This window comes from Anabas testudineus, chromosome 18 (genome assembly GCF_900324465.2).
Source record: "Anabas testudineus chromosome 18, fAnaTes1.2, whole genome shotgun sequence".
Taxonomy (NCBI): Eukaryota; Metazoa; Chordata; class Actinopteri; order Anabantiformes; family Anabantidae; genus Anabas; species Anabas testudineus.
The window spans coordinates 28,337,268-28,347,073 of record NC_046627.1 but is presented as its reverse complement, the minus strand read 5'-3'; the positions used below and the strand labels follow the sequence as shown (position 1 = coordinate 28,347,073).

Genomic DNA, 9,806 nt, shown 5'->3' with positions numbered 1-9,806 from the left:
ACAGCCAGCAGGACTTGAGACTTGGCCAATTTCTTCCTGAAGTAGACACAGATTTAAAGAATGAGGAAGAGCAGACACCTCTTAATGTAGATGAATACATCCATTGTGCATGAACCTGAAATGTATCCACATAAACTACTTCAGTTACAGCATCACTGGTATAACAGTAAGGAAATATGCCATGATATGAACCAATTATTGCTTTTAAATGGCAAAAGCAAAACTGCGCACGTTTTCCTGATTATGTCCACCTTCTACATGCACTGTCACGATGATATTGAACACCCAGAGCTCGCTGAGTGTTCTGCTACTGGTTTGTTTCAACACATGTTAAAGCTGTTATAGGACAAGAAAGAACAAAATAACTGAACAGAAACAACATGGCTTCTTTTACTGGCAGGTGCTTATGATAATTCACTAATTATAATAAGCTACAGAAAACTAAAGTTCATTTTTGTAATTCTCTAAATACTGCATCTACGGTTAAGAACAGTACTACAGTACGTTCTGGTTTCTACTACATGCAGATTTAGAATAGAACAAGACTGCCTCTAGACAAGATCAAAGCTGTGTCATATGTACTGTAACATTAAATTCTGCCAAATAACATAAAAAGAAACCTGAAATATTTGTTTAAATAAACCTCATTAGTGAGTTCAGATCAGATGAGAGACAGCGTGCTTAGCGTGGACCTGACCTGGATCATTGCAGCAGCTGTACTATCCAGACTGTGAAACGTGTGGGAGATGACACTCTAAATACAAGTTTAGAAATCTAAATACTAAATGAAAAGACGTGTCCCAGTCTCAAAATACTTGGCAGGAGAGGATTTTTCCAGCATGACAATGATCCTAACAGACTGCATAATCCAAGAAACTCTCACTCTAAGAGACTGCTGTGTCCCCGTCCATCACAGAGACATGTGGTGAACTTCCTTCAGGAACTTCAGTCCAGCTGAAAGTTGTCAGTAAATTGTCGACTCTTTCCTTTTTCCTTCTCACTCTGCTTCTGTTTCTCTCTCGTCTCCTTTTTCTTCCTCATCTCCTTCTTCTTCTTCTTCTTGGGTTGCAGCTGAATCACAAACACACTGATTGATCAGTCATAAGGTAACATGAGCTGCTTCTGTCTGATTTAAACACATACTGTAACAGAGTGTAGAGATTATTGTACCTGCTCTGTGTTGCTGAGACTTGGTCCATCGGTGGTTGAAGTAAAAAAAGGTTAAAAGAAGAAGGAGGAGGGGCACAAACCTCAGGACATGGATTAACACGTTCATGCTGTGGGAAACTGAACAGAGACGAGGGTTTTACTAACATGTTCTTTACCATCATAATGTGTGGTGGATGTCAGTGCTATTCAACTATGTCAGTGTTCATTTCATTTCATGTGCCTTAGTTTGTAAAAGATTTATTGTTTATGCTTGTTCCATCTTAAATTAGTAAATTAAAATTATTTCATATTTATTTGAGAACTTTTGTCCATGTGTGTATTTTTTTAAATTATACTAATTTGTTTTTATAAATTCAGTTTTAAATGCACTAATCCTTTTTATAATTATAATAAACAAACTTCAGATACTACTTCAGATAATATTACTTTTTTTTAACAATAGCTTCTAGTAATTTTCTGACACAGTGCAGCAAGAGAAGTGGACACAGCAATCTTTTCAATGGCTTCAAATATTGTTTCACAAAACAACATTATGTGTTTAAAGAGGATTTTCCCCATTGAAAATAATTTCCTTTATATAAAATTACAATTTTACATCAAATAAAAACGTGCAATGAGCTGCGTGTGTTTTATATGATAGACAGTGAATTAAAAAAGTCTCATTTCATTATCTCTAACATCAGCTCCTCACAAAAGGCGACAGATGAAACCAGCATGTTTTAACCTGGTCCATGTGTGTTGCTTGTTTAATCACTTACCTCCAGTAGTGTTGTGTCCTGTATTACTCTCATTTATCTTCTCTGTGGGTGAAACTGTGATGATTGTTCCGTTTCCATTAATTACAGTATAAACTGGTATCTCCACAGTCACTCTGCAGATGTATCCTCCTTCATTCTCTCTTGTCATATGTGAAAAACTCAAATTCAAACAGTTATTTGACTCATTTTCCACAGACTGACTCTTCAAACTTAAAGACTCGTTCTTAATCTCTTTTTGATTCTTCAGCCAGTTAATTCTCCCTTTTATAACGTGTCCTGTCCAGCAGCAGGTGATGTTTACTGTGCCCCCCTCCATCACAGAAACATCAGGAGACTGGGTCACAACAAGTTCGCCTGATGAGACACCTGTAAAAAGACAGAGTGAGACTTTAATTCAGGTACATTTATGTACATTTACCAGTTGGAACAATAGAGACCTGCACCATTAACTATGTGAGACCAACATTAAATACAATAATTAGGAAAACTTGCCACAGATTAACACCTATGCTACAAACTCGAACTATTTTCTTCTTTGGAAACAGACGCGATGTGAAAGCTGTGTTTCTACTTACTCCAAGATAAGAGGGCACAGAGAGAGGAGAGCAGCAGACTGCTCATTAGAAGCTTCATCTTTTCTGATAGTAGTCGGTTTAACGTCCCTCACACCAAATGGAAGGTTACATACATTTATATATAGATGTTTCTGTTTCTCTGACGTCTTTATGGAAGTGTGCTAAACCACAAATGCTGTTGTTCTCTCCAGCTAACATCTTAATAAATGTGTTTTAAATATTGCATTATTTTCTACTTCTCATTTTTTCGTCTCTCTCAGTTTCTTTCTCTTCTTCTTGGTCTTTCTCTGTTGTTTGTGTTTAGGTGGGTGCATTTCTTCACACTTATAGGTTAAACACAACGTACAACATACTGTCTCTGCCATATCGTGACAGTTTTAAGAACCTTAGATGAACAGAACAGGTAATTGTTTCTTGCTGTACAACATCTGACAGTAAACTACGTCATAAATATTGTCATGTTTACAGTTTTCCCCCAATTGCAAAAATCCATTTCTTGAACCCTCCACCCATTTTACTTGTATAAATACAAGTTTAGAAATAAAAATACTAAATGAAAAGATGTGTCCCAGTCTCAAAATACTTGGCAGGAGAGGAATTCTCCAGCACGACAATGATCCTAACAGACTCTGACAGACTGCTGTGTCCCAGTCCATCACAGAGACATGTGATGAGACATCTGGAAAGAGGCAGACTGATGCATGAAGCTACTTCACCATTTCAGCAGGTGAAGACCAGAGTCACTGAGCATTTGCAGAGGACGTCTGTGCAGCATAGCAGACTGTTAACTGGAGGCTTCATCTCTTCACACATTTGACCACTCAGCATCAGTTAGTTCTCTCACATCCAGCTCATGCAAACCAAACAGGTTTTCACTTAAAAAAAATATGGTTTACAAAGCTGCTCCCCTATTTTTAATCTATATAGACTTTAATAAACACAATTCTCCGTGTGACTTGGAAACTGCCGTGTGTATATTAGACCAAATTCCCCATTCCAGCAGCAGGTGATCTTTACTGTGTCCCCGTCCGTCAGGGAGGGAGAAGAAATACATGATTTGTTCATATTGATTTGTTCATTGATAAAAATCCTCAGTACACATGTGTTGCAAGCAAATCTGTTTAAACACCTGACACATGCACACGTTGAAAATCTGCGTAGTAGGAACTGTCTTTATTATGTTTCAAAGACATTTCTGCAGAATTATAGAAAACAACAAATTCACCCTCAAATAACAACTTAACAAACGAGTCTGATGTTGACTGATGACTGACGAACATTGTCTGTCATATACATAAATAAATAAACATATATCTTTAGTCCCTACATTGGAGAGGTAGAACATGTTGATGAGAAGGGCAGGACATGAATTAGCACAGAGAAATCTGCTCAGTTCCACACGCAGTAGTACAAGGAAACTAATAATAACACTTTAAAGTGCTTTTAACAGGACTCCAGCAGGAATATCCACAGACTGACAAGCTCTTCTTCTTCTTCTTTGCTGTGAATGGTGCATTAATAAATGTGGCGAGGCCTGAAGCTCCCACACAGTCTGTTCAGCATTCTTCAGTTCAATCTGTAGAGGAAGTGTCTTTCTGTGTATTTACGAGAGCCGTGTTGACACGCAACATCGAGTGGGGGAGGTTTTTCTGTTAGGGCCTACCTCTTGGTAAAAGAGGAGGGGATGCACCACAGTGGGAAATATTTAATATATAATAAATTAATATTGATTACTGAACTTCCTTCAGGAACTTCAGTCCAGCTGAAAGTTGTCAGTAAATTGTCGACTCTTTCCTTTTTCCTTCTCACTCTGCTTCTGTTTCTCTCTCGTCTCCTTTTTCTTCCTCATCTCCTTCTTCTTCTTCTTCTTGGGTTGCAGCTGAATCACAAACACACTGATTGATCAGTCATAAGGTAACATGAGCTGCTTCTGTCTGATTTAAACACATACTGTAACAGAGTGTAGAGATTATTGTACCTGCTCTGTGTTGCTGAGACTTGGTCCATCGGTGGTTGAAGTAAAAAAAGGTTAAAAGAAGAAGGAGGAGGGGCACAAACCTCAGGACATGGATTAACACGTCCATGCTGTGGGAAGCTGAACAGAGACGAGGGATTTACTTACATGTTCTTTACCATCATAATGTGTGGTGGATGTCAGTGCTATTCAACTATGTCAGTGTTCATTTCATTTCATGTGCCTTAGTTTGTAAAAGATTTATTGTTTATGCTTGTTCCATCTTTAATTAGTAAATTTAAATTATTAAATATTTATTTGAGAACGTTTGTCTGTGTGTATGTTTGAAATTGTGCTAATTTGTTTTTTAGAAATTCAGTTTTAAATGCACTAACTGATTTGGTAATTATTATAAACAAACTTCAGATACTTCTACAGATACTAGTACTGTCTGTCCCTCATTCCCTTATTTGGTCTGTTTCCTGTTTTCCTCCTCCCTGCTCACACCTGTGTTATTCCTGCTCTTTATAAGCAGGTCCGTTTGTCTCCTACCCCCATCAGATAGTCTCACATCGACCTGAGAGAAGCACTAGCCAGCCTTTACCTTTGGACTGCCAACCTGTTACTAACTCTGCCTGACCTGGAACCTGCCTCTGCGCGACCCTCCGGTAACGTGAGTGTATACCTGATCAGGTCTGTCTGTTCTCTCATAACCTGAACAGTCTCAAGACATCTGATATTAGCCTATTGGATCTATTGTTTTTTTCTGTGTATAACCTCAGACTTTATGTATCCACCTGTTCTTTGGATTCCTTCATCTTGAGAATCTTGTGATAGGATACTGACTGATTTATGCTGTACTTCTATAAACCAGTAATAACTCTCCTGGAACTTTTCTACTGTTACCAGCCACGAGGTCTAGTGCTTTCAGTCTCCACCTGTCTCCTTCAGCTCCATTCACTCTCCGTTTAAACGGCCATCTTGGTAGTGACATCAGACTCACCCGTCACCTATGGCAACCACTTTCAGATCACCACCATCACCCCCACTGACTCTCTGGATTTCCACAGCAGCTCACACCCAAGTCTACGACTCACTTTTTAAAGTCTTTTGCTCCATCCACCACTCACCACTCTTCAGTGAGTATCCCAGTAAATTCATCCTCGACTGAGTCAAAACCCTCCTCTCCTGGACTGTCATACTCACCCGACGCCATCTCCTCCAGTCTGGCGCCCCGCTGGTCTTCTCTGGCAGTCTGAGTCTGACCCCAGTCTTGTGACAGGCTCTGTGCTACATGGATGTAGTTTAAAGTGCATCATACAAATGTAACTATACAGCAAAGTGATCAAGCAATACTGATATGAAATGAAACTAACGTCCTGTACAAACATTCAAACACTAAAACATATTGATCCAAATAACAAAACATCCCAAATGCTGATGTGAGCAGATATAGGAGCAAAGAAATAGTCAAGGTGCATTAATATACATTTAACAATTGGAACATTTGGTCATTTGGCAGGTGCTTTAATCCAAAGCGACGTACAAGTCAGGTACAATGAAAGCAAAGGAACAATGGAGGCCTGCACCACTGTCTATGTGAGACCAACATTAAATACAATGATTAGAAAACCTGCCATAGTTTAACATTTATGCAACAAATTCAAACTAGTTTCCTCTTTGGAAACAGACGTGATATGAAAGCTGTGTTTCTACTCCAAGATAAGAGGGCATCCATCTTAAATTTTTATTATAATATTATTTTATTAACTTTTTGGAATGTTTGAAATTATGCTAATTCGTTTTTAGAAATTCATTTTTTAATTCATTTGGTCATTATAATAAACAAACTTCATATACTAGTTCGTTTTTTTGTTTTTTTTAAGCAGTAGTGTTTAGTAATGTTGCAACACAGAGCAGGAAGTGGACACAATTTCTTCTTCTTTTCCTCTGTATAAAATTACAATTATACATAAAATAAAATATTTGCAAAAAGCTGCATGTGTTTTACATGATAGACAGTGAATTAAAAATATTTTTTTCATTATCTTTAACCTCAGCTCGTCACAAAAGGCGACACATGAATCGAGCATGTTTGAACCTGGTCCATGTGTGTTGGGTGTTTAATCACTTACCTCCAGTAGTGTTGTGTCCTGTATTACTCTCATTTATCTTCTCTGTGGGTGAAACTGTGATGATTGTTCCGTTTCCATTAATTACACTATAAACTGGTATCTCCACAGTCACTCTGCAGATGTATCTTCCTGTATTCTCTCTTGTAATATGTGAAAAACTCAAATTCAAACAGTTATTTGACTGATTCTTTATGCTTAAAGACTCGTTCTTAATCTCTGTTTGATTCTTCAGCCAGTTAACTCTCAGTCTTTCAACGTGTCCTGTCCAGCAGCAGGTGATGTTTACTGTGCCCCCCTCCTTCACAGAAACATCAGGAGACTGGGTCACAACAAGTGTGACTGATGAGACACCTGTAAAAAGACAGAGTGAGACTTTAATTCAGGTACATTTATGTACATTTACCAGTTGGAACAATAGAGACCTGCACCATTAACTATGTGAGACCAACATTAAATACAATAATTAGTATAATTATACTCCAAGATGAGAGGGCACAGAGAGAGGAGAGCAGCAGACTGCTCAGTAGAAGCTTCATCTTTCTGATAGTAAGCAGTTTAATGTCCCTCACACCAAATACACCCAATGGAAGGTTACATACATTTATTTATAGAATAATCGTGATTCTCTGACGTCTTTACGGAAGTGTGCTAAACCACAAATGCTGATTTTCTCTCCAGCTAACATCTCAGTAAATGTGATTTAAATATTGCATTATTTTCTTCTTCTCCTTTTTTTATCTCTCTCTCTGTTTCTTTCTCTGTTGTTTGTGTTTACATGGGTTTATTTATATTCATTTTATATTTATTATAAGTTGGACACAAAGTACAACACACTGTCTCTGCCACATCATAATAGTTAGATAAACAGAACAGGTAGAAGAGAATCTGATCTACAATGGCTGCTTGAATTTCATCAGTGATGTTTATTCTTGGTCTTCTTCGTCTACCACCTCTCACAGCCACTCTTCCTCCTCTGCCTCCCTCCATTGTAGATGGATGCACATGTGCGCTGTGCAGACTCAGTTCACTAACTTAATAACTTGGTAAAACTCTGCAAACAGCTCTTGTATAGAGTCAGTCTTGCTCTTTTCGACTTTGGAGAGTCTCGTTCCTCAGTTTGGTTGAGGCAGTTGGATACTGTAAGTGGCTTGTTAATGTGTGGCGCTTGTACTGTGGCGTTTTGCTACCCTTATGATATTTCTCTGTGTGAAAAGAAACCGAACCAAGAGGGAAATGCTACGAGTTTACAAAGTCATCATGTGATTCTGACCAGAGCAAACATACTAAGATGTGAAAGTACCCATAGAGGTATCACCAGGGTCATAACAAGTGTCCCTGATGATAAAGAGACAGTGATGCATGATTTGTTCATCCATACTGCATCAACAGAGAAGTCAAGTTTTTTCTTAATATAGCACTTTTTGTACATAAGTTATTAGAAGTGTTTCCCATTCACTTCAAAGCAAACTCAAAAAGTTCACAAAAAGTGAAATGTGAACCTTACCTCGGGCTGCTTATGTAAACTGTACAACTACGTCTTTCTTCTCTTAGACCCTTGACTGAGATAAGGAACAACTCCCCAAAATCAACCTTTAGCAGCAAAATATGGAAGAAACCTCGAGTAGAGCAGCAGAGGAGTGAGTCCTGTTTCAGGACCAACCTGGAAGAGGACTCACTCCAGGTCAAGCTGATGCTGCATGATCAGAGCACAGTTTGTCCAAGAGGCAAAGACCTTTTCTGCAATATATACAGCAGCCGTCACCTAACAGTTTAAATCCTACACACAAAGAGGTTTCTACTTACTCCAAGGTGAGAGGACACAGAGAGAGAGGAGCAGCAGACGGCTCGGAAGAAGCTTCATGTTTCCACATTGACTCACTGCTGAACACTAAAACTTCACAGTTCAATTACAACCCTCACACCCTACAGACACACACACACACACACACACGATGAATGGTTTCACACCTTCCCACTGCATTGTCTTTTTTATTTTTTATTATTTGCAGCAGTCAGCAAAACCACAAATTCTGCGCTTCCTGTGCCCACTCATGATAAGAGAGAGAGGGGCACACAGAGAGACGAGCAGCACACTGCTCAGCAGACGCTTCATCACAAGTCAATAGCCGTCTGCATATAGCTGACACCTTGGCAGATATGTTTAAAATTATATTCATGAGAGAAAGATTTGCTACTGTTGTCATGCAGTCCAGTCCTTTCTTTGTGTTGAAGTTGGTTTAAATTCAGCAGCAGCTGAAACCTGAACACACTCATCAGTTGGACACAATCTACTGCAACACAGTGTCTCTACAATATCGTCACAATGGAGTTAATAGAGAGTTAGTTACTACCTGATGTGTGTGGCTGAGCTTTACCCCTTGAACTAGAAGAAGGTTATGATGAGGGCGAGGATGGGCAGACGCCTCAACATGTGAATTAACTCGTCTTCCTTTCCTTGCTTTTAAAATTGAGAAAACAAATGAAGCTTTGTCTTAACCATACAACCAGGCTGCAAAGACCACTGCATATGACCAGGTTTAATGTTTCAACCTGCTGTATCTCTGATTATTTCTTCTGATTATTTGCTTTCTTGCACACTCCTGAACTCACACTTCAACAGATCAGACAGACGACATGCATTCTCATCCACACTTAAAGGTTGGCCTGCGGTAGCCTAAAACTAATTCAACTGGTTTAAACAAGATTGTGGGCCCTGTTTTACTCATAAAAAGGCAACAAGTGCAAAGCAGAAGGATTTCCCAGCCCGTTCTCATTCTGAGTTATTAAAATACTAATACTTTGTTAGGTTCTTATGTGGATCAGTATAGTATCAGGTTGGTCCAGGCAGGGAGGAGGACTAAATGGATGAGTCAACAACACACAGGACTTTAATGCAGGAGATTAGTTTGAGGGTTTAACAGTAAAGTATTTGTAATCATGGCTAAATTACTATTATGATTATTATTATTATTATTATTATTATTATTATTATTAACTGATTGTTATGACACACATGCCTACCAGACCTGATAACCTAACTACATTACAGACCATCAGAAATTATAGTATAGCCATGTGGAGGAAATTTTGAAATTCGCGCTGATCCTCATCCAAAAAAAGAAATGATGAGAGAAAAGTCTGTTTGTCTTTGTCGTTTCTTTATTCGTCACCCGGGGAGAGCTGTACTCATAACATGTGGTACATGACAACTCTG

General features: G+C 38.6%; 1 protein-coding gene across 2 annotated transcripts; it reads right to left on the bottom strand.

Moving 5' to 3' along the window:
* Window positions 1-3,707: 3,707 nt before the first annotated feature.
* LOC113157199 lies at window positions 3,708-9,003 on the bottom strand. Of its 2 annotated transcripts, XM_026352523.1 has the most exons (5): window positions 8,396-9,003; window positions 6,593-6,943; window positions 5,664-5,747; window positions 4,482-4,598; window positions 3,708-4,382 (listed from the first exon to the last, which is right to left on the bottom strand). In XM_026352523.1, the coding sequence occupies exons 1-5, from the start codon at window positions 8,451-8,453 to the stop codon at window positions 4,309-4,311; spliced, it is 684 nt and encodes a 227-aa protein (XP_026208308.1). In that variant the 5' UTR covers window positions 8,454-9,003; the 3' UTR covers window positions 3,708-4,308. The 2 variants fall into 2 exon arrangements, with proteins under 2 accessions (XP_026208308.1, XP_026208309.1); XM_026352524.1 differs by lacking the exon at window positions 5,664-5,747.
* Between the last annotated feature and the right edge of the window lie 803 nt (window positions 9,004-9,806).

Excerpts from the sequence above, each read along its gene's own strand:
- LOC113157199 (XM_026352523.1), bottom strand. The coding sequence starts at position 8,453 with ATGAAGCTTCTTCCGAGCCGTCTGCTGCTCCTCTCTCTCTGTGTCCTC. Across the intron at positions 5,748-6,592 it reads AGGACACAACACTACTGGAG|CACAGAGCCTGTCACAAGAC; the intron begins GTAAGTGATTAA and ends ACATCCATGTAG. Across the intron at positions 4,599-5,663 it reads ACTGGAGGAGATGGCGTCGG|CTTCCCACAGCATGGACGTG; the intron begins GTGAGTATGACA and ends GTCTCTGTTCAG.